Source organism: Lactuca sativa, chromosome 7, assembly GCF_002870075.4.
Source record: "Lactuca sativa cultivar Salinas chromosome 7, Lsat_Salinas_v11, whole genome shotgun sequence".
NCBI lineage: Eukaryota > Viridiplantae > Streptophyta > Magnoliopsida > Asterales > Asteraceae > Lactuca > Lactuca sativa.
In genome coordinates this window covers 169,425,639-169,450,719 of record NC_056629.2, presented here as the reverse complement: position 1 = coordinate 169,450,719, position 25,081 = coordinate 169,425,639, and the positions used below count along the sequence as shown (strand labels likewise).

General features: G+C 34.3%; 2 protein-coding genes across 17 annotated transcripts; both read right to left on the bottom strand.

The window, feature by feature from the left end:
* Positions 1 to 3,115: 3,115 nt before the first annotated feature.
* Positions 3,116 to 4,894, bottom strand: LOC111912009 (uncharacterized). Of its 16 annotated transcripts, XR_002857037.3 has the most exons (7): positions 4,642 to 4,892; positions 4,357 to 4,469; positions 4,067 to 4,134; positions 3,893 to 3,959; positions 3,743 to 3,816; positions 3,597 to 3,675; positions 3,116 to 3,443 (listed from the first exon to the last, which is right to left on the bottom strand). XR_002857037.3 is itself a non-coding variant. In XM_052765335.1 (5 exons), exons 2-5 carry the CDS (start codon positions 4,462 to 4,464, stop codon positions 3,240 to 3,242), a joined length of 465 nt encoding a protein of 154 aa, XP_052621295.1. In that variant the 5' UTR covers positions 4,465 to 4,469; positions 4,540 to 4,888; the 3' UTR covers positions 3,116 to 3,239. The 16 variants fall into 16 exon arrangements, 3 of the variants coding, with proteins under 3 accessions (XP_052621295.1, XP_023763536.1, XP_023763535.1); XR_008225112.1 differs by having other exon boundaries at positions 4,067 to 4,469; positions 4,642 to 4,894; XR_006184704.2 differs by lacking the exon at positions 4,067 to 4,134 and having other exon boundaries at positions 4,540 to 4,891.
* A 1,577-nt stretch (positions 4,895 to 6,471) lies between these two features.
* On the bottom strand, positions 6,472 to 7,250 carry LOC128127372 (uncharacterized). The gene is made up of 3 exons (XM_052765848.1): positions 7,118 to 7,250; positions 6,985 to 7,065; positions 6,472 to 6,665 (listed from the first exon to the last, which is right to left on the bottom strand). Exons 1-3 carry the CDS (start codon positions 7,248 to 7,250, stop codon positions 6,472 to 6,474), a joined length of 408 nt encoding a protein of 135 aa, XP_052621808.1.
* Between the last annotated feature and the right edge of the window lie 17,831 nt (positions 7,251 to 25,081).

Below are 25,081 nucleotides of genomic sequence, written 5' to 3'. Positions count from 1 at the left end.
GTTCGAGTGTATTAAGTATATTGTTGTTTATATGTGTGAGTGTGTGGTTACTTTCTTCTAACACATAAATATGAAGTATTTGTTATAAAATACGTGCTATGTGTTTATATATTGTTGTTTATTTGAGATGAGTATGGAATGAATGTTTTATATAGTTTTTAAATGAGTTAAACTGTATATGTATTTTATATCTACAAATATGTTGGGTAGAACATGGGTAGATGAGATAGTTGGTATGTGATAAAATGATGAGGTATGAAAGATGATTAAGAATGATATTGGTAGATGCACCAATTAAAGAATGTCATAAAACTTGCAGATGCGCTTGAGATAATATCGGTAGATGCACCAAGTAGTGAATGTCGTGATCTTGGCAGATGCGCCAAATAGAGATTGTCATAACAATAGTAGATGCGCTTATAGGGTAATCTTGGCAGATGCGCTTATAAGATAATGTCGGCAGATGCGCCTAAAAGAGAATGTCATAAACCTGGCAGTCGCGCCTCATAGTGTATGACGTAATCCTGGCAGAGGCGCTTAGAGGATAATGTTGGCAGATGCGCCTTATGTAGCAATGGAAGTTTGTGTAAATTCCTTAGGTCAACCCTTAGGAATGAATGAATGACGAGTAGTTGAATTCCTAGGGTAAAATCCTAAGAAAGATAATAGGGATGAGTAATTGAGTTGATTGTTTGATGGTTGAATATAATAATTATATTATTGTGGGTTGAAAACCCTATACGCTCACCAGTCTCCCAAGCCTGACCCACTCAGTTTTCTTTGCATTACAGGTAATGACACAAGAGTATAAGTTGGTGGACTTGACGAGAGATTTTGGATTATAGGCCAGTAGTTATGAATAATTGTTGTAAGGTCTATTTTATATTTTATGCTTTTGGTCTGTATCGGAACATGACATCCCGAGGTTTTATTATTTAATGAAAATACATTCTCTTTGAGAAACGTTTTGATAAATGGTTATCATATTTTATTTTAGGAACAGATTCCGCAAACGTTTTCTTTAAACGATCACTCTGATTTATAAAACAAAGCATAAACAAATCGGTCTTTTCTGGCCGTGAAAATGGGGATGTCACATACAGTCGAACCGAAAGGTTCAAGGGTGACAAAAGTCATAAAAAGATACTGGCCCCTGTTTCGAGCCTTATCCAGTCTATAGTATGGTTATGGAACTTGCAATTTAGATTATGAATACTTTTATACTTATTTATTAGTTTTATATATGTGTTAAAACTAATGTACTTTTCAAGGATAATACGATTTTCAGGAAACATCACACGAACACATAAAGTATGGTAGACATTTGTACATTACTTTCAGAACCGATCACCAACTATAAACTTTTAAGGAAAATAAGGGTTTTTACTGGGATAACAAACTGTACATAACCAGATCGTATAACAAACGGATAACTAAACTTTACTTATAAGAAAATATGACATTTTCTTGGATAACAAACTTTTTCAGAAAACCAAAGGAAACTTGTACATTTTCAGAAAACAAACCTCTTATGAACTCACCAGCTTTATGCTGATTTTCAAACTGCTTGTATTCTCTGGTCCGCATTAGACAGGTACCCCGCGATATTTTGGAGAAGACGGAGCGTATAGGAGACTCGTCTTAACTTTTGTTCATATGATATATATGTATAACACATGTAACTCTTTGTTTTCAGACAAAGTAAATGAATCTATGTAATGTAAATTTTTTGTGTTTACTATGCTTACTATGTACATTGGTTGTGATACTTCATGACGTCCTCCGCCCCGGAACATTTCCGCTATCGGTTTCGGGGTGTGACACTAGTGGTGTGTATTGTTTTATTTGTCGTCTTTTATGAAGAAGAAAGATGAAGGCCGTGGGATTATGTCATCGAATTGTGTTACCAAACTTTAGCTCCAATAAGTAGGTCAAAGGAAGGTCTAGTGGTGTGTATTGTTTTATTTGTCGTCTTTTATGAAGAAGAAAGATGAAGGCCGTGGTCAAGTTTCTATATTTTTCTAATCTTTTTTCTTTCCGTAGGTTGTCAAAAACTACAAATGAGAATAAACCCAAAACAAAAGGGTAACACTTGAATCTTAACTTTAAGGTGGATCATAAACCCACTATCATCTACTATATATTCAAGAATAACTTTCAACCGCTCTAAAACATTTATTACCTAGTTAAGGATCAACACCATGTTGTTTTATTCATGGTTATAATTAGTTTAAATTAGAAATATGTTCCGGTCGCTAAATGATGGGATCTTTGTTTTAAAAATCGATTTGAACCGGTCGAGTTGGTTAGACCAGAACCAACGAAGGGATTAGTTCAACTAGCACAGGTTTTATGTTTATTTCTGAACTAAAATGAACCGGTTGGTTTTTATAAAAATATGGTTGAATCGGTTAAATTAAATAAAAATACATAGTAATGAATCATTTTCATCACAAAGGTTTTTTTTTCATATCTATTTAGATTTTTTTGAATAAAGACACTTAGTTAATGTTATAAAGTTTTTTAATGCGTTTGTATTCATCTAAAACTATATTTTGTTTCCGAATTATACTTTATTTTATTGTTGATGTACATGGATTGATATAAAACTTTGGTTATATGTATTTAATGTATTTGGATTGATCTTCAACTTGAATTTATGTGTATTTTTAATGTTTAAGCTTGTGGATGTCTAAGTGTGTAAGAAAATTGGAAAAAAAAATTAAAAAAACTGGTTAAACCGACGATCGAACCGGTTAAACCGGGAACCATAACGGTTCAACTAAAAAACCGGTGGTTTTTAAAACATTGGATGTGATCTTAAACTCATTTCAATTACTGTAGAAAAAAAAAAAGTTTTTATAATAAGTGCTTAATCAGGTTATTCAGGTTGACCTGAAACCTAATTTTTTTATAAAAAAATAACTCTAAACCCGACTCTAATTTTAATTCGGGTTTGTCAGATTAACTTGAATAACCCGATCAACAATTCTGACCCGATTAAACCTGACATTAATTACATTATTTGGGTTAGGGTTGGGTCGGGTTAAACGGGTTAGGGTTTTTTTATACTAACTAGAAAGAAACCCAAACTTCGCATGGGCGGAGGGTTCAGTGAGGTCGAAAATGGAAATGTATTGTTATGTTTTGTCTAATAAAGGCATGTACTTTCGTATGCACAATTACATAATCATTACACATTTGGATGTGATTAGAATGATATATCCAGATCACTAAACTCACCAGACTAGACTCATAGACCACGATTGCAACATGAATCTTTTTGCCTTAAAAAATGAGAATGTGATTAATATAAAATCAATTAATGACCCGTTTGATATAAGTTGGTTGCTTTGAAAAACTGGTGTATCTTTTCTTCTCCAGGACCATAGATAGCAGCTGGACGAATTACACATGTGCAAAAAAAATCCCCTCTTTTTTTCCTATAAAACAATAGCCAACAAAAAATTTGGTAAACAAATGTCAAAGCTGTGTTAAAATTAAAGATAAGGCATTGTAATTCCAATTTTTGTAGGTACATGTTTATCATGGTCACGCATTAACATCACATTTTTAACTTGAAAAATAGATCTTACCTTTCTCTCCATGACTGAAACGCATGAGTTTGTGGTACCCAAATTGATCCCAATAATTTCATTTCCAAAAGGTGTCGAGCTGCAGTAAAAGAATTGGTTAGCTTGAATCAAAAGAGACAAATGTATAGAAATACAAAACATGGTACCTGAAGGGTCTGACAATTACACCCAATTTATGATGCAAGTATGACCTAGTGGATGATGGTTTAGCTCCATTTAACTGGATGGAAAATAATAAGTAAAAAAATTATCCGAATGGTCAAATGAGTTTGATAAAGTTTTCATAAAATAATTACCAATTGAATTCTCCAAGAGTAAAGGGAATCATATATGCTTCAATGGCAGAATTAGTGATATTAAACCCTGTTAAACATAAAATTTAAAGCAATCGAGTATGGTATATCTACGGCTCTTTGGAACTTCATAATAAATTAAATAAACCCAAACAATAACATATTTTAGATTCATACTCCAATGTAGGCACACTTTGGAGGTGGAATTATAAAAACAAATGGAACTTCCCTTATGAGTTTTTGACCTGAAAAATCATTGGAAATCTCACCTAAAATCAGTAAATGATTAATACATATGTAGCTTGTAAAAAGCCTTCGGATGGTTTGTTAATTGAAGTATGAATTGCATATTAGTCTAGATTATTCCTTTACCACCAAATTTGGAGTTTGAATTAGATAAGAAAATCATGGGAAGACTTTGAACCTAATAATCGAAGAAGAACGAAACAATTGTGGGTAGGACTAACCTTTCGTTTTTTACTCAATTGAGTCGCCATATTTGCAGGTAGAGTTTGGGAAGACAAAGACCGACCACAACCGTTGCTCATCTTGTAGCGAAATCCTAAGCACCTCATGAGACCTGCTGAACAGAAGAATTGTATTGGTTAAATAGACGAGGTAGATGATATGCTCGAGATGTCATACTCAACTCCAAACCTAACACCGGCAAAGAAATTGAACCCTAATCCGAATCAGAATCAGAAGAAAACCTAAATTAAAGGTTCGATTTTGGAAAGTGGGACTGTTCATACCTGGGTCCTAGAACAACAAACAGAATTGGTAATGGGTATAGCCGGCGTATTCCCTTTGTTCCGTACCTAAAATAGCCGATACCCAAAAGCCTTGACGCCAGCGATAACAGTCGTTATGGTGGGGGCGGTGTGAGTGTAAAGGGACCGACAAAAAGAGTTGAAGAAAATAAGACATTCAATTTAGGACATGAAATCGTTGAAGGAATCAAGACGATTGAAATCACTAACGAATCTAGATCAACCAGTATATTTGTAAAATAGATGAGACAGTGGGTATGATAGTTCGCATATTAACACCCCGTTCCCGTGATCACTCAACGAGAATAAGGAAAGGAAATTGATGGAAATGAGAAGAAAATAAGTTAAATCAGTGTTCCCGAGTTTCATTAAAGGAGAGAAGTGGAGGGAAATGAGATGATCACTTTCTCTCATAACTTTCCTTCCGATTTGGGAGGATTTGGAAAGAAAGAACAAAATGATTCATTTTTCTTCCACTTCTCTCCAACTCGGGAACACAAAAGAAAATTTTGTTTTCCTTTCCTTTCTCTTCTTTTCTCTCGGGACTTTCTTTTCTCTTCTCTTCTTTTCTTTTGTTAAACTCGGGAACGAGGTGTAAGGGAGAAGCCGATGATGAGCGATGGAACTAACCCATGTGGAGTAAAGTAACCCATGGAAACAAATGCTCCCTTCACCAGAACTCCTAAGTGGATCAGAAAAGAATGGTGGTGGAGAAGGATCGAGAATGAATGACCGACCCAACTCAAATAACATAAAAAGGGACGAAACTGCAACTTTAAGAAAAAAAGGGGCAATTCCAAAATCGTTAATAAGCAAAATAGAATGACCAATTATGTCAAACCCTTAGGAACTTTACCGTTCCTAAATGAGACATTTTTAATATATATATATATATATATATATATATATATAGGGTTAGGTTATTTTGTTTTTACTAACTATTGTGTGCCAGAATGCACAGATCTGGACTATCGGATGGAATATAATCAAAAGTCATGATCTGAGGGTCTATGATAGTAGAATATGATAGCATCTACCGTATAATCACATAAATTTCAACATAAGGGCATTTTAGTCAATTAACCTATATTAAAAAAGGAAATTTTTGGATTTTTAGGGATGATTAGTTCCTTTATTTTTTAAAAATTTGAATATTTTAAATTAATTCAAATTTAAAAATCCGATTTTATTCTGTCAGAATGATAGAATGCGAACCATAAACTAGTAAATATATTTTTCGATTTTATTCTGTCAGAATGGCAGAATGCCAACCATAAACTAGTAAATATATTCTGAAAAAAATACACAAATCTATTCTTGAACTAATAATATAACAATAATTACATTGTATGATTGTGATTCATTGAATAATAACAACATTCTGAAAGAAAAAAAAATCAAAATCTAACAAAAACACTAATCTATTCTGAAAGAATATTATTTTTAAGCAACACTTTATACATTGTAGCATAACACATTCTGGTATAATATACTCTCGTTCTATATGTTTTCTTCCTTTTCCACATCAATGTTAGCCTCTTCAAAACCTAAATCCAAAAAGAAAAGATAATCAATTTTCAAAAATTAAACAATTCAATGCATTATAATAGAATACATCAATAAATATTCTTACAGAATAAACTATTCTTGCATAATGGTTTTGAATATTCTTAAAGAATTTGTGACATATTCTATCGGAAACGATATAATAGAGAATGGTAATTACCGGATTTAATTTGAAGAAGAATTCCAAAGCCAGGGTAGATAGCAGCACGGGACTTGAACCTGATGATCTTCCCTCACGTTTTAAGCTTACAAGTCTGGGTTGCTACCAGTTTTTTCATTGAAGATTCCTCCAAAGGGCAAGAGGGAATCTTTGATTCTTTCTAAAACATAGGATGTGTCAACATCAAAGTAAGGCTGGTAAGCAGCAACTGTGAATACCTTGAACCAACCACTACTTTGTTGTGCTTCTGATGAACTAGATACTGGCTTTGAGAATGTATCTGAAGAGAAAATGTAACAAAGATTACATCTCTAATAAGTCTAACTAATAGATGTTCATTAGTTGGTAGTTTGCTTGGAGGATTAAAATAACATGAGTCTTGTTTTCCAATTGGTTGAGGTTTTAGATAGGTTAACTAAGTCATGATGCATTCAAATCCAGAAGAAACATAAAATGCTAGTAATTTAAGCCCTAAAACTGATGAATTTTATATGGATTTAACTATGTAGCTGAACTAAATAAGATCCATTAACTGAAGTTACTAAATTACAGTAGATAGTTGAAAACTAATAAGATGCTTCAAGAATTTAAACACACACCATCGGCATCGCGGGGAGGTCCAGAAGCGCCTGAGATCTTGCCTTGTGTTCCAGATGGGGGAAATGTTTGGAGAGTTGAATCTGCAACAACCAACAACCAAATTACTTAATGCTTACAATATAATCCAACTACCAACGAATAAATTAGGGTTCAGATCTAGTATCGAAGTGATGAAAACGCAATTGAAGAAGAGGATAAGAAGTTTTAGAGGAACAGATCCAGAAACATTTTGGTTGTCAATGGCTATGTAATTTCCGAACATCATCTTGAATTCCCCTGTATCAAAAGTATGGTACCGATCTGGAGAGTATTTCTTCTTTGTTTCTGGATCTCTTGTCGGTGCTGAGCTCCCATACCCTAACCCTAACCCGTCTTCTCTCTAGCCGCCACCATCCATTCGGAGTTTACCCAGCCGCTATCTTCACCCCTCTTACTTCCTCCACCGCTGCCAGCCTTTTGCCTCCACCACCGGTGTTGCAAAGCTGCTGTTGAAGACATGAACCGCCACCCCCTTCACACTCATGTTTCGACTGGCAAAGCCACCGACAGCCTCTTGAGGCTCTGCCGACGCTGTTTCGGTTTTCCTTCTTCTTCTGTTTCCTCTCCGTAGCAAGAAACCGGCATTCGCTGGAGTTGTGTTTAGAACGATGATTTTTAGAGAAGTAGGGGGAATCAGTGGTGGTGTTATATGAAACTGATAACCTAAATTAGTGGGATATTGATTGATTTTGTTTTCTTTTACCATAATTAATTATAGTGTAGATTACTCTTATACCCTTTTATTATTTATTAGTGATTTAATTATTTCTTGAATTCTCATTGGTGCATTTAGGCACACAATATTTGCTAAAAACATTTGAACATATATATATATATATATATATATATATATATATATATATATATATATATATATATATATATATAGGGTTAGGTTATTTTGTTTTTAGTAACTATTGTGTGCCAGAATGCACAGATCTAGACCATTGGATGGAATAGATCTGAGGGTCTATGATAGTAGAATAGGATAACATGTACCATATAATCACATAAATTTGAGCATAAGGGCATTCTAGTCAATTAACCTATATTAAAATAGGAAATTTTCGAATTTTTAGGGATAATTAATTCCTTTATTTTTAAAAATCTAAATATTTTAAATTAATTTAAAATTAAAAATCCGATTTTTGTTCTGTCAGAATGATAGAATTTTAACCATAAAGTAGTAAACATATTTTTCGATTTTATTCTATCAGAATGACAGAATGTCAACCATAAACTAGTAAATATATTATGAAAGAATACACAAAATCGATTCTTGAACTAATAATATACCAAATAATTACATTGTACGATTGTGATTCATTGAATTATAACAAACATTCTAAAAGAATACCAAGTATAATTCTAAAAGAATAACAACATTCTAGATGTCTTGTGTATGTTTGACCTCTAAGCCAATTCAAAATATGCTAGCATTCTATGAGATTGACATTTTGTGACATTGACATTCTGTCAGAATTGTATTACATGAGATTGATTTTATACAAGGAGCCTTTCCCATCAGGTCTTCAAGCCATTCTTCAAGCCATTTCTATCACAAATTCATTGCCAAATACTTTGTAGTGATACACTTGTAACAACTGCACATTAAACATATAATTAATTAACTACAAATTCTATCAGAATAAAGCAATAATATTCTTATATAATAAACTATTCTTTCAGAATGGAAATATTATAAAAAGGTAAACAAGGTCAAAGCTATGATCAGCCCATATGTCTGTTTGCTTCAACATCATAAACATAAGGAAAAGCCAGTTTGCTTCAACATAAAATCTATGATCAGGATAGATGTTTGCTTCAACATCATAAACATAGATTGAATCATCAATACTTCCAGCTACAAGTTCTCTGCCATCAAAGAATGGTGTCTCTGAATTTCTGAAAAAAAAAATAAAAAATTACAAAAACCCAACTCAAAAAACTTAATCAAAGATCAATAAAGTTCATGTAAACTTACCAGCATCTCCTCATTAACCGGTGATTCCATCACTAACCATGTATACAATATGAGATTGTCATATTTCTCTTTGGCATTTCATCAAACACTTTAAGGGCGCTCCTTAAATCAGCATATTTTCTATGAATCATGAATGAAAAAAACCAATTCAGAACCATCAACATCAAATGAGTTACACAGGAGGGTATATCTCCTGTGTTCGGTTTCCATACGATCGAAGAAAAAAAAACATAAATGGTTATGTGGCTTCGGTTTTGGTTGAAAATGGTAGAACCCCCATTTTTTTAACCACAACCACTAAATCATTATTGTAACGAAAACTTGTAAACAAACATAAAATCAAATTCCAATAACATTATAGCACACAAATAATAACATTAATAGAGATAATTTGTTGTACTCCTGGTTCAGTAATTACATTAAACACATGGTGGGCATTGATAAATTCTAACAGATTTGTACTAGACATTTCGGTTGTCCATGGGAATTGGGAGTATTTCCTGCAAATTGCAAAAGTATTTACAGAACTGAATTTAACCTGGGATCTATGTTGATCACAGATGACAAAACGAGCAACTGGAAATTGTTCCTTTACAAATAGGGTCCATATTTGGGGAAATCCAAGGAAAAGAAACAGCATGTACCTCTTGTTCATGCTCGTTTTGATACCCAACTTTGTGCCATTGAGCAAGCGTAGATCCATGAAATACAACGACTGTAAAATAGGAATCTAAAAGAAGGATTCTGTCTGGAGCGATAGAAGCGACGTCTAAGAGAGCTGGTTAAGACCTAAAACACAATTCCAAGTCATCTCAATCTCCAAAACGATGAACGAACCCAATCACGCTAAAAGAAAATAGATTCAATATTCAAATATACCTATACGAATTGAGAGCGTCACATATTGATTAGGATTATGCGAGATCAAGAATCGATCGTCAGGAGGGAAGAAAAGGGGTCGTGCGTTTCTCTTCTCCATTTCATGTGTGCGCATCATAAAAAAAACAAAGAAGCGATCGACTCCTTCTATCTGTGATGTGTGTCGACCGGAAGAAGAAAGAAGAAATCAAGGTCTTGATCGGTTGTGTTGTGGGGTGTCGGTCATTCATCTTGGTAATTCCTTAAATATAAGACACGATGCAAGAGAGAGACTAGGTCAAAATTATTGATTTTATTTTGTTAATTGCAGGATTTCAATTAAGTGATTCCTTAATTAAAAAATATAAAATGTCCAGAATACCCTTAAATGATTTATTTAATTGTTATTATTTCTTGAATTCTCATTGGTGCATTTAGACATACAATACTTGATAAAAACATTTGAACCTAGCTCTCTCTCTCTCTCTCTCTCTCTATATATATATATATATATATATATATATATATATATAGAGAGAGAGAGAGAGAGAGAGGGAGAGAGAGAGGATGTTAGATGATATTTTCATTTCTTTTTGCTATTTTTAGACAAATCATTAGCATTTGTAACCCTTTCAATTAAAGAGTTCAGTTTATAGTGTTCTTCAAGTGGGTTTTTCGTTTCATGGGTTCCCACTATAAATTCGGTGTTAGATTCCGTTATCTTTTATGATTTGTTTATAACAAGTGGTACTTTGAAGATCAATACATACATGTGTTACAGATCGAGTTCTTCATCCAGTTTTTCTGCAGATCGTTCTTCGTCCTTGTTGTGGCAATCGTGATCTGCATCTGGATTTTTTGGATAGTTATCTTGCTGGGTTTTGTGCTCGCGTTTTTCTTCATCGTCACTTCGACGATTCTTTCTTGTCGACTCTTCTTGAAATCGTTTCTTTTTTCGATACGATCCATACACCAGCAAAATTTAATTTTGATCGTACTTGGTTCTGTGATTCCTGTGATCATTCCTGCCCAGGTCATTCTTTCTTTCTTGAAGCCCTCGTAGTTTTATTAAACCCTAATATAATTCTCTTAAGCCCATATAAATTGTCTCTTTTAAGTTTTAACGTTTTCCTTTAAGCACAAATATACTCTTAAAATCGTGTTCTTATTTAAGCGACAAAACTACAAATTTGGTCCTTATGGTTTGCAAAAACTTTTGGATAGGGTCCAAAATGTTTCCGGCTTGCACCGAAGGTCCAAAATCAAGGTTTTTCATTGTTTTTGGTCCAAAAAAACTTGAAAAGTCGATTTTACCCTTTTCCATTTCTTTTTTCTATTTTCTTTATTTAGTTTGGTATTTAAATAATTAAAAAAAATAAAAAATAAAATCTTACCCAGCACTCTCTCTCTCTCTCCCTCCCTCTCTCTCTCTCTCTTTCCACTGAAGAACTTCCCAAGTTGAAAAGGATTTAGGGCTTTTTCCCTCGTCACTTTGATTGATCGGGCAAAAGAGAGACAGATACGAAGTTGCGAACGAAGCAGACGAACGAATAAAAGGGAAGCATGATGGCTCGTAGGGCGCGATTATTCGTTGATCGATCGTGAGAAGGATTGTCTCCTGGGTCGACGAGACCGAAGAACGAAGATGTGAAGAAGCAAGCAGCGAAGCTTCGATCGTTCTCATCCGGTTGTGAGGTGCGAAGGAAGGAGGGTCGGAGGAGGGAGGTCATTGATTGAAGAGAAAGTAAGCGAGGGGTGAGGCCAGAAGATGGGTTCGGTGTGGCCAAGAGGCTGCGAAGGGACGGAGGTCTTCGATAGGGCGAGACAAGCAGCAATGGTAATGACTTTGGTTGTTCGATGTCCAACAGGAGGTATGCGAGGGCCTTTTTGCTCTGTTAATTCCTTGCTTCATCTTCTTTTTGATTTGGTAGGAACAATGAAAAGGTGAAGGGAGAACGAAGGGGGTTTGTAGCTCCCTTGCTCACCGGGAACGCACAAGAAAACACCTCCGACGGAGGTGCTTCTGCCGAAAATCGGGACAGAAGAAGGAAAGAAACAGGAAGAGTTCCTTGATTGTTTTTTTTTTAATCTGGTCAATTTTTATGTTCTTCAGTTAAGAGAGAAGGGAGTTTCATTGTGTGTTTATGTCGATTAACAAGATGATGATCAAATGGAGGGGTATGTCGACGGATTTGTGGAAGATGAATAAGAATAAACCTGGGTTAGGTTAGGTTAGGGGGAGAGAGAGAGAGAGAGAGAGAGAGAGAGAGAGAGAGAGTGAGAGAGAGTGTGTGTGTGTGTGTTGGGTAAGATTTTATTTTTTATTTTTTTTAATTATTTAAATACCAAAAACAATAAAGAAAATAGAAAAAAGAAATTAAAAAGGGTAAAATCGACTTTTCAAGTTTTTTTGGACCAAAAACAATGAAAAACTTTGATTTTGGACCTTCGGTGCAAGCCAAAAACTTTTTGGACCCCATCCAAAGGTTTTTGCAAACCACAATGACCAAATTTACAGTTTTGTCTATTTAAGCCCCATAACAAGTTTTTTTTTTCCCTTAAAAACAATTTTTCAGCCACATATAAATCATTCCTGTTTACAGTTTTTTTTTTTTTTTTTAATTTTATTTCCAGCCTACGATCGATTTTATTAAAACCAAATACGAGCCAATTTATTGTGTTTTATTAAGCCATTATAACAATCTGATTACTCTATGGCTACCATAAAATACGATCTTCAACTTTTGGAACGTGACACTCCGTTTTCACTTTGGCAAGTAAAGATGTAAAACCTTTCAGTTACATCTCCACAATAATATTAAGGGATAATGACTTAAAAGAATAATATATTTTTTTTTATTTGTATACATTTGGATTTGGTCACTAAGTTATTTTTTCGTCAATATTTATCCCGTCAGCTTATTAAACTGTACACATTCAATCCTTATGACCGGTTACTTCAGGTTAGCCGGTTAAAATAACTTAATAGAGTAATATGTTTATCACTTTGTACACATTTAGTCCTTAATATTTTTTTATTGCCAAATAAGTCATTTTTTTGTTTTTGTACTAATGCAATACTTATGAATGATTTCTTCAGGTTTATCTAATGACTTCTTACGTGGGACAAACATTAATGAAGTGTTTGGGCCTTTTGATGCTTATGTTCATCGCAATCTCGACTACTTGGTTGCTTAGGTCAAGTGTTATGAACGTCATAACTTCGTTATACGATCTCAGATTTGAACGTTCTTTATGTCCACGCGTTCGTTTTTTTAGTATACTATAACTTTCGTTTAGATTACTCTTGTTAAAAAGTAATATATTTTTACTTACGATTTTTATATCCATACGTTTTTTATAGATGCATGTATAGATTTTCCATACGTTTTTTATAGATGCATGTATAGATTTTTTTTATAAAATCGTAAGTAAAAATATATTACTTTTTAACAAGAGTAATCTTAACAAAAGTTGTAGTAGACTCAAAAAACGAACATATGGATATAAAGATTGTTAAAATCTAATATCGTATGAAAAAGTTACGACATTCAGAACACAAGACCTAATCCAAACCACAAGACCTACACAAACAAACAGTCAAGATCGTGATGAACATAAGAATCAACAACCCCAAACACCTCATCAATGACTGTCACACGTAAGAAGTCGTGAGAAAAACCTAAAAAAATCATTAATAAGTATTGAATGAGTACAAAAACAAAAAATCTCATATTTTGAAACAAAAAATAATAAGGACTAAACGTGTACAAAAATATTAAGGACTAAATGTGTACAAAATGAGAAATATATTACCCTATTAAGTCATTTTTTCCGGCTAACCTGGAGTAACCGGTCATAAGGACTGAATGTGAACAATTTAACAAGTTTAAGGGGTAAATGTGGACGAAAAAAACTCAGTGACAAAATGTGTACAAATCGAAAAATATATTACCATTTTAAGTCATTATCCCTAATATTCTCCAAGAAGTGCTCAGTGAAAAAATTGCAGCTGCTATTTGGTTAGAACGTGAGTCGATATGCATGTCAAAAGATCTCATGAGTAAGATGCATTTAAACCAAAAACTCTTCTTACACAAACTTCAGGAAGGTGGAGACTTGCTTACCCACATATTTAGCTTCAAAAAGATTGTTTCTGATTTGGCTACATTGGAAATCAAGTCTGATGAGGAAGACCTTAGATTGATCCTTTTATGTTCTCTTCCGAGTTGATATTCTAATATATGTGATACTATTCTTTATAACCATGATTTTCTTACTTTGAATGAAGTTTATGATGCCTTGTACTCCAAGGAATAGATGAAAAAATAGTTTCTAATGATGGGTCAAGCAATAGGAAAGGTGAAGGGTTATTTGTTCGGGGCCGTTCACATGAAAGGGATTCTTGAGGTAAAAATATTCGTTCCAAATCTCGAGGCAAAGACAAAGAAAAAAATTGCAGGTATTATCACAAAGATAGCCATGAAATTTCTGAGCGTTATAAGTTGCAGAATAAAGAAAAGAGGAACGCTTCAAATAAATCAAAGGCTAATGATGATTCTACAAACTATGCTCATGACGATGATTCCAAGGGAGAAATCCTTACTGTTGTTTCCGGAAGTGTTGATGATAATTGGGTTCTTGATTCAGCTTGCACATATCATATGTTTTCACTTAAAGATTGGTTTGCTACTTTTGAACCAATTCACAATGCCGAGTCGGTTCGAGGTTTTGATTGTTCCCAATTTAAAATTGAAGGCGTAGACACTATCCGTTTCAAGATGTTCGATGGCATGATTCGAACTTTAACCGATGTTTGGTATATGCCTATGATGAACAGAAATCTCATATCCTTGAGCGTCTTCGACAACAAGGGTTATAATTTTTCGGGTGCAAGCAGTGTTTTGAAGACCAAAAAAGGTTCTCGAATTGTGATTAAAGTTGATTAAAGGAAGACTAATGGTCTTTACTATGTCCGTGGCACTACCTTTACAGTTTTTTCTAAACTTGTGTTTTCTAAGGCTCCTCCGTCGGCTCCTCCCAAATGTCTAATTATAGATCCATTTGTTAAATTTCAGAGGTTTTTTTCGTAGTTTTGGTTTTTAAAGAATCTTTTTATTTATGTGTGAAATATCCGGGTTTAATACCATTGTTTTTCAATCAAATGTTTGATTTTAAGCCTTAGTATTGTATATACATCTCTTTTTATTATGTTTGCTTAAGTTTTTCTTAGATTGTAGTTATAATAGAAAAAATCTCGAAATTCTAAAAATTTTCATTGCATTTTGGATTGTTCCTAAAATTCTGAAGTTTTATTTTTTCAAACTTCGAAATTTCAATATGAAATATCTATATAAAATATACTAATATGCCAGAAAAGTGTTTTTTAGTGTGGAATGCCTCATTTTAAATTTATTTGTTCTTTTGGATATATATATATATATATATATATATATATATATATATATATATATATATATATATATATATATATATATATATATATATATATATATATATATGGTAAAAGAACAAACAAATTTAAATGGGGGCATTCCACAGGTCATGATGACAATTGATTATAGATTTTGATTCAAGTAGTGTTATAAAATTCATTATATTTTTATAAAAATCGAATTTTGATATTATGTTATTTTTGTTTCAATTTAGTCACCAAGTTTATTAACTTTTTGCAATGTTAACCATTTGATCGGTCAACCAATGATTGACACGTCATGATCACATGTCAAAAATTGAAAAAAAAATTGATACAAAAGACAATAAGATTTCATTATTTTCAATTTTGACGTTTAGTTATTAATTTTTTTTATTTATTTTGACACTATTTTTTGTTCGAAAACAAACATCATTTTTTTTTAATTTCATTTAATGTTGCTATTTTCCATTTGAAACGGTATAAGTAAATTTTTTACATTTAAAACCATCTTTTTGGATAAATAAAATATTTTTTTATTTAAACCATAATGTTTCATATAAAAATATATTTTTTATATTATAAGTATATTTTTCACTATAGCAATTTTAATGGAAAATATTTTTTACATATAAATATGTAATTTTAATTTAAGATTACGATTTAAATGTAAATAAACATATGAAAATACAATTCAAATATATATATATATATATATATATATATATATATATATATATATATATATATATATATATATATATATATATATATATATATATATATATATATATATATATATATATATATATATATAAAAAGTAAGTACTAATTGCAACATCATTTGTATTGCTAATTAATGTTTGATATGAAACTTCATAGTTGAGCCATTCCTAATTAAATCAACCATTTAATTCTTTGTCAGTTAATCTATTTGTGATGGTAGTTGGAAATTGTTCGATTTCAATGAGAAATTATAATATTTAACCTAAAAATTCATATTTTATGTAGCATTTATCGTGTGACTTTATCTTATTAAGTTGTTGTTGTTGTTGTTATTATTATTATTATTAAAACTAATTGATTTCTCTCTTTAATTCGTATTTTTTGTTAGGAAAAAATGTTAGTGAATATCAATTATAACTTGGACATTTCAAGGATCATGTGAAATTATTTTCCAAAATTCGTTATTTCAACCATAATACATGGAGTAACACGAAACCATATGAACCAAGAAAACTTAATATTTATTTCATGCAAAAATGTAAAATTCCGAAACACATACAATATCTTGTTTTTTGAGACAAGATTTTAGCATAGTAACGTTAGCTGAAGAAGAAGTGTCTACAAGAACTAAAATTCATACTAAAATTCATGAATATATATATATATATATATATATATATATATATATATATATATATATATATATATATATATATATATATATATATATATATATATAGTTTATAACCCGTTGAAACCACGGTTATAAAATTAATGAAACTTTCATAATAAACATATATAATTATTAATCAATTGTTTTAAATAAATGATTTTAAATAAATTATTAATTAAGAGATATATTAAATTTTTTAAATTATTATAACTTCAAATTTAACATATAATTAGAAAATATAAATTTAAATTTTGAAATGGTTGCCTAATATATTTACATGACACATGGCATAATTTTAATGAGGACTTGTATTAGAGTGACACTTATCACAATGAGATTAAAACTATTCATTTATTAGAATATATATATATATATATATATATATATATATATATATATATATATATATATATATATATATATATATATATATATATATATATGGGGTTAGGTTATAATGTGGGTGATAACTATTGTGTGGTCGTAAGCACAGTTGTAAACCAACAGATGAAAAATCAAGAATGGATATGATCTAAGGTCTATAGTATTACAGTGGAATAACATGTAACACATAATAACATAAAATTCATTAAAAGAGTGTATTAGTCAATTTAGCTAGATTTAAAAAAGGTAAATTCCGGATTTTATGAATATTTTTTCTTAATTTAAAAAAAATCTGATTTTGGAGGATAATCATTCTTTAAATCCGAAAATTTGAAAAAATATGTTTGTGACTATGGTTTTCATTCTGATAGAATATATTTAAGAATATGAAATCAACTTTTTCTTTTTACAAAATATCCATTCTAAGCAGAATGTAATACACAAAAACATTTGTTATACTAATAACATATTAAATAATTACATTCTCTGAAGTAGTCTACATCAAAAAACTAAAAAATCTAAAAACAAATAACAATATTTAATTTTGCATTCTTAAAGAATGAGATACCAAAACTCGTTCTGTAAGAATAGCAGCAATATAATCGAATTCTAGGGCTTCTTCATCTGGATTTTTCATGAAGTTGTAGGTGGTAAAACTAGCAGAATCCATCATCTTCTTTTGTATATCTCTTAGGTTCACTGAGAAGATAAAAATGTCTTTGTTATTGACTTCTTGAATGTCCGACTATTGAGATGTATGGAATCATTATTTGCTTCTTGATTTCTAAAATATTTGGTATTTTGGAATCAATCTTGGATTCTTCAATCATTCTTGGTTTTACGTGAGTGTCAAACAAATATGAAGAATATCAACATTAACTATAATCAACATTTTAAATTATAACCAACACGTATGACAATCCTTAAACCAAATTCACAAATTACCGTCCAATCTTCCAAAATAGAATGCATACCACATTATATTGCTATAAGATTCTAATAGAATGAATGGTTATATATTTTAACAGAATGATATTATTTCTAACCGAATGATCATTTAAATATTATAATTGTGACATCCCCAAAATCTTGGCCAGAAAAGACCGTTTTTCATTTATGCTTTAAAAATATTTTCAGAGTAAATCCTTTTGATTTGAAAGAGTTGCAGAATTTGTTTCCAAAAACAAAACATGATAAAACAATGTTTACCAAAGTATTTCATAAAAGAAATGTATTTTCATTATAATCAAAACTCGGGGTGTCATGTTCCGATACAGACCAATAAGCATAAACGATAACATTACAAGTCATTCAACAAATATATATACATATACAGACTTGTAAACAAAACAACCGATGGTTCATCCATCTCATGCCCTCGCTCCACTTCCTGTAATACAATTAAAACTGAGTGGGTCAGGCTTGGGAGCCTGGTGAGCATATAGGGTTTTCAACCCACAATAAATAATCATATTTAATTTTCACCAACCAACAATAACCCAATTACCCATTCCCGTTATTCTCACTTTATGTCCCTAAAACAACTAACATAAGGGACCTAGTCTAAGAATATTTCATCGGGGCGACAACACATGCTTCGGGGGTACCTCAACAATATAAGTCAAATAAGGCAACCATGAGGGGGATGGAGTACATCAAATGAACACCCGAGTTCATTAACACCTACAGGTGGCGAACCTGCTAATGTTTCCACAAGACTGTCTAGAATAGCCCGTGGTCGTCATCTAAACTCCGCTAGATGACTAAATCAAACAACAACGAGGCCTCTCATCTGTTTATTACACACCAACTATCTACCCATGTTCTACCCAACATATTAGTAGATAAAAAAATATACATTTTTATACATAGTTTCAAAACCTATATAGCATGCTCGATCAATACATTTCCCACATAACAGATGAGGCACACACACACATAACACATATCTCACAGAGAAATAATCAGATCTATAAGATAGAAGAGAGTGAATACACATTCACACATAACACAACCAAATATATACACATAGCACGTATTTTATATAAAATACTTCATATTTTTGTATTTGGAAGAAGGTAACTACACACTCACTTGATCAGAAGATGATCGGACAGCACTACGACTTGCAGAAGTAGTAATCCTCAGCAGATCTGGAAGATCTCTTCAAAAATCGAACTTCTCGCGGGCAGAGCTTCGGCTCGGGAACCGCACTTCTCAGGATCTTCGAGATCTCGGGACTTGCCTTGGGGCTCGGGAATAATACCGGGGCTTCGGGATATTTCTGGCACGCAAAACGATGCAAAACGGGAGAGAAAAGAGAGGAAATTGGTAAAAGACTCGGCTGCCTTCGGTTCCTATTTATAGGAGGCTGGAGCCTCGGAGTACGCGGGGCGTACTGCAGTACGCAGCGCGTACTGCTTCCGAAATCGTCACTGCATGCGTCATCCGAAATGTCGACACTCTTCGGAGTACGCGGGGCGTACGTCGGATCGTACCGGTGACTCGTCTTCGGATAATGCCGGATTAAAAGATTAATTTTAATTACAAAATATTTAATAAACTTCGGAAATTCATAACTTTCGCATACGAACTCCGTTTTCGACGTTCTTTATATCCACGCGAAGGTGAGACTACGCTCTACAACTTTCGTTTAGACTCCGTCGGCTAATTTCGAATTTATTTTTATTATTTATTTTTAATAGGCCGCGACAGAAAAACTTCATTATAAATTCATAACTTCTTCGTTTGACGTCTGTTCTCGCCTAACTTTTTATCGCTTTGATACCAACAACGAGACCTTCGATCCTCGTTTAGATTGCTTCGGCTAAAAACCGCTCGATCTCAAATCGAGTATTTCGGGCTGCACACCGTTAAGCCGAAACTTCGATAAATCATAACTTCTTCATACGAAGTCAGATTTGGGCGTTCTATATATATTCGGAAACCTCGTTTCAACTACTACAACATTATTCAAAGATATTAAGTTTATTTTACACTTAAATTTTGACGCTTATTTTTATTCTTAATTAATCAAACCACATAATTAAGCAATTAAGCACAAAACACACAATACTTAAATAATACAATCTTATTATTTCAAAATGGGTTACAGAGGTTAACCTAGACTATTACATTGCTAAAAATGGCAAGCCTGGAAACACAGGCGTTACAATTCTCTCCACCTTAGAACGATTCCGTCCCCGGAATCACACATCAACAAACAAATGCGGATTGTGACTCAACATGTCACTCTCCGTCTCCCAGGTGAGATTCGGCCCATTCGTGGTTTCCATCGGACAAGTACTAACCCAACCATTTTGTGCCGCAACTTCTTAGTCTTTCAGTCAATAATTGCCTCTGGTTCTTCAATCAACCTTTTGTTCTCATCGATTCTCAATTCAGAAATTGGAATTATGTCAGGAACTTCTCCCGTGAACTTCCTCAAATAACACACATGAAAAGTGTTGTGAATTCCATTCAGTTCTTCGGGTAATTCGAGCTTGTAAGCTTGGTTCCCAATCCTCTGAAGAACTTTAAACGGTCCAATAAACCTTGGACTCAACTTTCCCCTTTTACCAAACCTTATAAGTCCCTTCCACGGCGAGACTTTAAGCAAAACCGAATCTCCAATCTCAAAAGTCATCGGTCTTCGCTTTTTGTTAGCATAGCTCTTTTGACGATCTTGAGCTGCTAACATTCTTTCTCTAATTATTTTCAACTTTTCAGCAGTTTGATGAACCATCTCCGGTCCCATAAACTGCTTTTCCCCAGCCTCAAGCCAACAAGACGGCGTACGACACTTCTGTCCATACAAAGCTTGATAAGGTGCCATCTTAATGCTCGAGTGAAAACTATTATTATAGGAAAATTCTACCAAAGGTAAGTGTTCATCCCAATTACCTAGGAATTCCAAGGTACATGCTCCCAGCATATCTTCAAGTGTTTGTATCGTTCTTTCACTCTGACCATCAGTCTGCGGATGGTAAGCTGTGCTTAAACATAACTTGGTACCCATTTCCTCTTGTAGATTTTTCCAAAACCTTGAGGTGAAACGGCTATCACGATCCGATACAATCGTTAACAGAACACCGTGAAGCCTCACAATTTCCTTCACGTAAGAATTCGCAAGCTTTTCCATAGACCACTTCTCCTTGGCCGCTATGAAATGCGCACTCTTAGTGAATCGATCAACGACCACCCAAATCATGTCGTGACCATTTTTTGTTTTGGGCAATTTAGTGACAAAGTCCATAGCAATGTCTTCCCACTTACCCATAGGCATAGGCAATCGTTCTAAACTCCCGTAAGGTTTCTGATGTTGTGTCTTTACTCTCGCACAAGTCGCACACTCAGCCACATACTTTGCAACATCAAGCTTCATCGTCGGCCACCAGTAGTAGGGTTTCAGGTCCCTATACATTTTAGTGCTACCAGGATGAATTGAGTACATGGTTTTGTGAGCTTCTTCCATCAGAAGATCTCTAATTCCTCCTGACTTAGGTACCCAAATACGATCTTGGAATACCTTCAGTCCATGACCGTTTGTACCAAACACCAATGTTTTACCCAAACGTTCCTCCTTTCGGTCATTTTTCTCAGAAGCTTCCTCTTGAGCTTTCTTTATACTTTCCATAATGGTCGAGACAACTTCAATTCTCAACGCTCTTGGCCTTTTCCTTTCAAGATTGACGTTCCGACTGAGAGCATCAGCAACAACATTAGCTTTACCGGGGTGGTAAAGTATCTCACAGTCGTAGTCTTTAAGTAATTCTAGCAGCGTTGTTGCCTCATATTCAATTCCTTCTGATTAAAGAGATATTGGCGACTCTTATGATCAGTAAAAAGTTTGCACTTCGTGCCATAGAGGTAATGCCTCCATATTTTCAGAGCGAAAACTACCGCTGCCAACTCCAAATCATGAGTCGGGTAATTCTTTTCATGCTCTTTCAGCTGTCGAGACGCATATGCTATCACCTTTTCTCTTTGGGTCAAAACACAACCCAATCCAACCCCAGACGCATCGCTATAAACAGCGAAGTCTTCAACTCCATCGGGTAAAGAAAGTATCGGTGCCTCGCATAGCTTCTTCTTTAACTTCTTGAATGCTTCTTTATGCTTATCATTCCAAACATAAGTAGCTCCTTTGTGGGTCAAAGCTGTCAATGGAGTAGTGATCGAAGAAAAGCCTTGGATAAACCTTCGGTAATATCCGGCTAATCCTAAAAAGCTTCGAACCTTCGTGGGACTTTTCGGTAGTTCCCACTTCATCACAGCTTCGATCTTCGCTGGATCAACCATTATCCCTTCTTGGTTGACCACGTGACCCAAGAATTGGACTTCACGAATCCAAAAATCACATTTGGAGAACTTTGCATACAACTTCTCCTGCTTCAAAACTTCTAACACTTCTCGCAAGTGTCTACCATGCTCCTCCTGGCTTTTCGAGTAAATCAGAATGTCGTCTATGAACACTATCACAAATTTATCAAGGAAAGGATTACAAACCCTATTCATTAAATCTATGAATGCTGCCGGAGCATTGGTTAGTCCAAACGACATAACCAAGAACTCGTAGTGTCCATATCTAGTTCTGAATGCAGTCTTCTCGATATCTTGCTCTCTTACTTTTAGCTGATGATATCCTGACCTTAGATCGATCTTCGAGAAATAGCTCGAACCTTGCAATTGATCAAACAGGTCATCAATCCTCGGCAACGGATATCTATTCTTTATTTTTGCCTTATTCAGCTCTCTGTAATCGATGCACATTCTCATACTTCCATCTTTCTTCTTCACGAACAACACCGGAGCTCCCCAGGGCGATGAACTAGGTCTAATGAAACCTTTGTCCAATAACTCCTGAAGTTGCATCATTAGCTCCTTCATCTTCGTCGGTGCTAATCGATAAGGTGCTTTTGCTATTGGTGTGGTTCCTGGTAACAAGTCTATTCTGAACTCCACTTGTCTATCAGGTGGTAATCCAGGAAGGTCTTCGGGAAACACTTCCGGATAATCACACACCATTGGAATACTCTGCATCACCTTCTTTTCCTTCTTAGCATCAATCACGAATGCTAAATATGAAGTACATCCCTTGGTCAAACACTTTCTGGCTTTCATTAGAGAAATGATTCCAGAATTCACTCTGCGTTTGTCCCCATACACCATAAACGAATCTTTCCCAGGCGGGTTTACTTTAACTATCTTCTTCTTGCATAAAATTTCGGCATCATTGGCGCTAAGCCAATCCATTCCCAACACGATGTCGAAACCATTAAGATCGATGGGCAATAATTCCTCGTGAAACTTATTCCCATTAAGGTCGATTAAGATGTTTTTCATACGATGGCTAACAGGTACAAACTTGCCACTAGCTACTTCGACTAATAAAGCATCATCTAGTCTATCAATAATAGGCAAAGCTAGCTTTCTACCAAACTCATGCGAAATAAAGGAGTAGTTGGCTCCAGAATCAAACAAAATTTGAGCAGGTAATTCATTTACGAGAAAGGTACCTGAAGCGACATCAGTTTCATCTTTCGCAGCTTCAAGTGTCATCTGGAAGGCTCTCGCCTTCGGCTTTGGTGGAATGTTGGGCCTCACTGCCTCCTTCTTCTTTGGACAGTATTTCAAAATATGCCCCTCTTCATTGCAACCAAAACACATCCTTTTGTTGTTCGGACATTCATTGGCAAAATGTCCAACCTTCCCACACTTGTAGCAGGTCACATCCTCGCTACATTTCCCAAAGTGCTTTTTCTTACACTTATCACACCACTTCGCTTCGCCTCCTTTTCCTCCAAACTTTTTCGAATCAGATTTCGAAAATTTGCCCTTCTTACTGGAACCAGATGTTCCCTCAAACTTTCTTTTCTCACCAACCTCAACCTTGTCGGTGGTTCTTCCCTTTATCATGTTCTCAACAGACTTGGTAGCCCAGATAGCTGCCTCTAGAGTAAGTGCCTGACGCACTGGCACCTCGTACTCCCATGGGAGTCCCTTCGCATACCGGTCCACCTTTGTCAACTCGTCTGGGACGATATGCAAGGCAAACTCCATCTTATCGGTGAAGCTATTGGTGTATTCATCAACTGACATGCTGCCTTTCGTCAATGTCAGGAACTTGTTCTCCAACTCCAACAAATTTTGAGCCGAGCAGAACTTGCGCTTGAACTGCACCAAGAACTCTGCCCATGACAATTGCAGTGGCTCATTAGGGCTCAACGTCTTCCCTAGAGTGTTCCACCAAAGAACGGCTCCACCTCGGAATTGTCGCACGGCATAGATAGTCTGCAACTTGCCTCTGCAGCCACATGTCATAAAGGCTAACTCCATTTCGGAGATCCAATCCATAACCCCAATCGGATCCTCCTTTCCATTGAAGGTCGATGGTTTGCAAGTTAGAAAGTCCTTGTACTTGCATCCCATTCCATCATTCCTTCCATCATGGTTATCTTGCTTAACTATCGGTGGGTTGGCTTGACCAATAGACCCACTGAAGCTTCCCCCTTCCGAGTGCCCTTCATTTAATTCAGGCTCCTCCACACGAATTGACAGTTCTTCACGATGCTGCTGAAGCAACCGTCTAGTTTCATCCATCTGACGATCCAACATCGTCTGAATCATCATTTGCACACCAGCCATGGTTATTGGCTCAGGTGCTGCTGCTACGACAGGTATTTGTTCAATCACTGGTGGTTGATTCATGTTTTCATCAGCATTTCCAACTCCACTTCTGGTTCTCACCATTTTGATCTACACACCGAATAAGGTGAAATTAGATCCTCAATCATGGTAGATATTCAAATCTTCCTTATCACACCGAAACGTTTACATGCTAGTTCTAATATCGTAGACGCATGCTTAGAATCCTACACACATAAAGTTTCTAGATCCGGTCGGCAACAGACCATAGATCCGAACAAATAATATCATATATGGCAACATATAACATTTAGCACATAAAGCATTTTAGGCAACTTTCCTAAAATAAAC